Genomic DNA, 5039 nt, shown 5'->3' on the forward strand with positions numbered 1-5039 from the left:
CTGCACAACTTATCTCAACTTTGGTTAATTTCACAAGACTCTCTTAGAAAACAGAGATAGCACAGCCCCCCAGAACTGGCCCTGCTAAGTGATTTGAGGAAACCATATTAAAAATAAAAATACTGCAGCACTCAATATTTTGATATCAGAGGCAGGAAAAAAAAATCATATTATTGTCATGACTGCAAGCACACTCATACTTTCTGGTCAATTTAAGATCAAAGCAAATGTGTCCATTCCCATTTGGGAAAAAGTTACTAGCTCACCACATGAAAAAGTAGTTTCTTCTCCCACAAGCAGAAGTTTGAGACAGATTTACTTTTTTTTTTTTAAACTCGATTTACTCTGTACCAGTTAGTAGAGGAAAGATATTTGAGAATTGAGAGCAGACCGACACTCAATGATAAAGAGACAACTGACTTTGAGCACGTCAGTCACACGCTACATAGTTTGAGATTAATTCCCAGAGTCCTTTGCACACTTATTCAGGATTTTGCTCTTCGAGAGGAAGTTTTTTTCATCCCCGTGCCAACTCCATTGCGAAAGGACCTTTTCAAAAATGCCTTCTCCAAAACTGGCTTTAGAAAAGCTAGTCCCTCGTCCCTGTCCAGTCTGGTGAGACAGTTGTCCATCAGGAAAAGAAAGTCATCAAATTTCCCAGGCACCTGTCGATTCAGATGGGAGAGTAGAAAGAGAATACAGCTTTAAGATTAAACTGTTATTTCAACAATAACAATTTTGAAAATCATATCGTGATAAATCCAATTACAGCCAGTCTTCTTAAGGGAGGAAATTTTTCTAAAACACAGTATCTACTTCATCTAGATACAAAATATTACTTGGAGTGATCTACTCACTTGTCTGATTTTTACACTACTTATGTAATCGCTGCTAATTCAGTATTTACATCATGCACCCTACATAAGTTATCTTGTTGCTGTTATTTTATAATCTTTCAAGTGGCACTAATTAGTTCTGGGAATTGTTTTAAAAATTCATTTGGAAAAAAGACCCAAGAGGACCAGATTCCAGGTTTCAGTTGGAAACACTTTCCTTCTGGGGCCTGTCCTGGGCCATTTGCTAAGTGTCTCCATAAGGATATCTTGCAACTGGAACAATGGCATCTTTATCTTATGACTTTGGTTCAGCTCCTCATCAGTGGCTCAAGGCCTGGATAGTGGAGGATAATGGAGAGGGTGCTTAGTGGTGGAAGAAATAGGTCTGCAATCTTAAGAATTCAAACCGGCCTACAGGAATCTACATTTCAAGCCGGGCGTGGTGGCTCAAGCTGTAATTCCAGCAACTTAGGAGGCTGAAGCGGGAGGATTGCTTGAGCCCAGGAGTTCAGATCAGCCTAGACAACATAGCGAGACATTGTCTCTACAAAAATAAAGTAAAATAAAATAAATAGCCGGGTTTGGTGGTGCACGCCTATAGTCCCAGCTACTTGAGAGATTGCGGTAAAAGACTGCCTGAGCCCAGGGAGTTGAGGCTGCAGTGAACCTTGGTTGTACCACTGTAATTCAGCCTGGTGACAGAGTAGGGAAAAAAAAAGAATCTGCAATTCAACCCTATGGTTTACAGATGGAGAAACCAAGTATAAGCACAAAGGGGCATGCCCCAAGTCACAGGGCTGGCAGTTCCGATCCAGGACTTGGGTCAAAATTCTCAGCAATTGTCAGGTTTTCTCTCCTACATAGTTTCAGGAGAATTATAACACACTGACAAGGTGCAAATACAAATTTCGCCAATAATAAAAAGCCAAGGTTTATCGATTATCTTTGTGCCACGTGCTTTATGTGAGTCATTTTATTCCTGACAAAAACTCTGTGAAGTCAGTACCACTCTTTTCTCAGTTTAAATGAGGGTACAAAATGACTTGTAGGTCAAACCACTCAAGCCGAGGCATCTGACTCCAGGCCCAGGTTATTCAATTATATCAGAACAACAAGAGAGCTGGATACTTTCATTCTGAATAAACAGATATGCTGTAGAGTAAAAATTATACATTTTTCTATCTTGGTGTGGGAAAACGCTTGGTCTCGGGTTCCTGTGTTTGGAAGTTGAAATGAGGCCACAGTGCATAAAATGCCCCTTGTAATTCTTCACCCACAGTGGGATGGCTTGCTGAAGATGGCGGCAGTCAGAGCTTGCCAGGCAAATCATTCCCACTGGCCTCTGGGAGAAAAAAAAATCAGCTTCTTTTTTCTTTTTGATCTGAGAATAGTCAAAGAGAGCTTCAGAAATGCTAGTCATGAGAAAACCAATCAAACATCCCTAGTTGAGCACCCACTATGTGTTTTTCCATGTGTTAGAGGAAATCTAAGCATGATAGAATGTTTTTATTTTAAATCCACAGCAGGGAGGGGCCTATGAGTCACTGCAGGATGGGAAGAGAGCCAGTTCTTTCCAGAAATACTCACGATGTCACCTTTATACCGCAAAAGAAATGTATCAGTTCTGGTTATGAGATTCCTAAAACATCCCTAAACATCCATAAAAAGATACTGATACACGTTGCTGATCATTGAAGGCAGCCCTTGTCAGGGCAGTCGCGTTAGCAGAATGGTATTGTATCTATGCCTGGTTGATGGATTTTATGAAGTTCACAGCAAGTATGTCATTTGTCTGCATAATATCACTCACCCTAAGCTATCAAACTGGCATGAATATCATCCACACCATTATTCCATGACGGGGTAATAATAAGAACAAAACTGTCACGTGTAAAAATGGAAATATGGAAAACACAGTGAAAGGAGAAATATTTCATCTGTGGCCAAGGTGGTCTCTTAAGAATTTCAGGATAAAGTATATTCTTAAGTTTTTAAAAAGTTTCAGACAAGTGCCTCTTGTTCCACAGAAATATAACATATAAACCTTTGAGGAAAGAACAGAAAGTAATTAAAAGACATTTGGGAAAATATACCAATTTATGGATTGTGGACTCATCACCTCGATCAATGTGATGTCTTATAGAATCAATGACTAAATTAGTGTCGATTGATCTAAAGGATAAAACAGGCGGGAAAAGAAGCTATATTAAGTAAACAAGAAATTAAAAAATGATAGCTGCAAAGATTTGTGAGAAGACCAGTGATATAAATAACTAGATCATTATGCTTGGACATATATTTATCATTTAGGATTTATGTGGCATCTTTATCCTAAAAGTAGTATCACAAATTACAGTGATTTCAGTAATTTCAATGTGACAAATTAGGTTGAAAAAAAATTCTAGGCATTTTGTCATTGGTGACAAAAGATATTTTAAAATTTAAACAAAATATTGACATTAAAAGCAACTGAAATATCATATACAAATAGTATTAAATATTCCAAAGGAAAATATTTATTTTCTGAATGTCTTGAACAGTTTAATGAGAATAGGCACTCAATCAATATTCTTGAATAGATACATGATTAATGTTTTGTGTGATATTTTATTGAGCTCTAGCATTTTGTCCACATTCTGCATCTGAATAGAGTTCCTATTTTTGTAAAAGAAGGAAATTCACTGCTTTTGAAAAAATATCGTATTTTAATAGTCTAACAATAGTTAAATGTTCACTTTTATTATGAGCAAATGCATGTGGAATAAATAAATTGTCACTGGCAAAAAATTAATATTTTACACTGAAATGAATATTTCTCTTTATAAGAACCACCCTTAAATAATTTAAAACACATTTTGATTTGTTTCTAGTATTACTTATTGTCACATAAATGTTTCCTTGTACTGATTTTATGAATCTGCTTACACTTTTTTTATTGAAAGCTTTAATAATAAAGAAAATTACATTTCTGTTATATATTTCTTGCCATTACATAGCCTACAAGTCTAGTTATCTATTCAAGCATCAAAAATAGAGGCAAAACACTTACCTTAGAAGATGGAACCGGATAACACCACAATACATGCATTGTAGACAGTGACAGAACTAAAATAAGGTTGACTTTTAGTGAACTGCAGAGTAGAAGAAAAAACACAACTGCTTTAGTTTCATCTAGGCAAGTATAAGTAAAAAATGTATAAATATTCAACATTTTTCTTTGCGAAAAAATGCAGTCTTTTACCCAGTCATTTTGAATTTTCCAAAATCTGCACAGATAGGTGGTTTTATGGCCAAATTCCTCACACTTACTGTCAGATCCTTCTTAGATGGCTCTTTTATACCAGAAAAGTTCAGAAGTAGAAATGTCATCACGTCCCATCCTATGTGACTAATTGGTCTGGCTGTGGCCTTTTGTTCTTGTTAAGTAGGAAAAGGACAATAACATATAGGCATTGTCATTGAGCTACCAACGATTCACTTCATTTAAAGTTTGCCATTAAGAATGTCCTTCAACGGCATTGTCTTCTAGATGGCATCACTGCGACATAGACGGCCAGAGGTCTCAAAAGGAAACAAAAGTCATTTTAGCTTAGAGTTTAAACCTTTAAAAAGGATGACATTATTTCCTTCAGCGTCCAGGATGTCTTGTTTCAGAAACTAACACAAAAGAAACCCTTACAAGAATAAAGAGCATCTACCCAGCCAACACATGCAGATTATTTTGGTTTTCTTTTTTGAAAGAAAAATTTTATTGTAAAGACCTGGGGTATAATTCAGGGTTAGGTATATAAACATTGATCTATGCAGGTACCCTTGTTGTTGAGGTATGCCCCTCCCTGCCCTATCACCACACACAAAAATTAACTCTAAGTGTATCAAAGACCTAAACGTAAAACCTCAAACTATAAGAATCTTAGAAAACCCAGGAGACACCCTCATGGAAATTGGAACTGGGAACCAATTCCTATTCAGAACCCTAAAGGCCAATACCTTAAGAAATAAGATCGACAAGTGGGACTTCATCATATTTGGGTTTGCTATACAAGATTTTTTTCCCTTAGGACTTCAGCAGTTAAAGCAGGGAAATAAATGTTGCATCCTTTCTACTAGTCATCCAAATAAAGGAAGGATACTGTGTTTACCCTGACCATGTGTACTTCCAAAACTCCAGGTCCAGAGTTCTGAGAAAGTCCGCCTGCCATG

At 36.8% G+C, this 5039-nt stretch overlaps 1 protein-coding gene across 1 annotated transcript; it reads right to left on the minus strand.

Annotated features, from left to right (window-relative positions):
• Nucleotides 1–459: 459 nt before the first annotated feature.
• NPS (neuropeptide S) lies at nucleotides 460–4147 on the minus strand. Its single transcript, XM_008052871.1, has 3 exons — nucleotides 4078–4147; nucleotides 3886–3967; nucleotides 460–665 (listed from the first exon to the last, which is right to left on the minus strand). Exons 1-3 carry the CDS (start codon nucleotides 4083–4085, stop codon nucleotides 486–488), a joined length of 270 nt encoding a protein of 89 aa, XP_008051062.1. The 5' UTR covers nucleotides 4086–4147; the 3' UTR covers nucleotides 460–485.
• Nucleotides 4148–5039: the final 892 nt, after the last annotated feature.

Source organism: Carlito syrichta, unplaced genomic scaffold (assembly GCF_000164805.1).
Source record: "Carlito syrichta isolate Samal-C Ts95f unplaced genomic scaffold, Tarsius_syrichta-2.0.1 Scaffold72250, whole genome shotgun sequence".
NCBI lineage: Eukaryota > Metazoa > Chordata > Mammalia > Primates > Tarsiidae > Carlito > Carlito syrichta.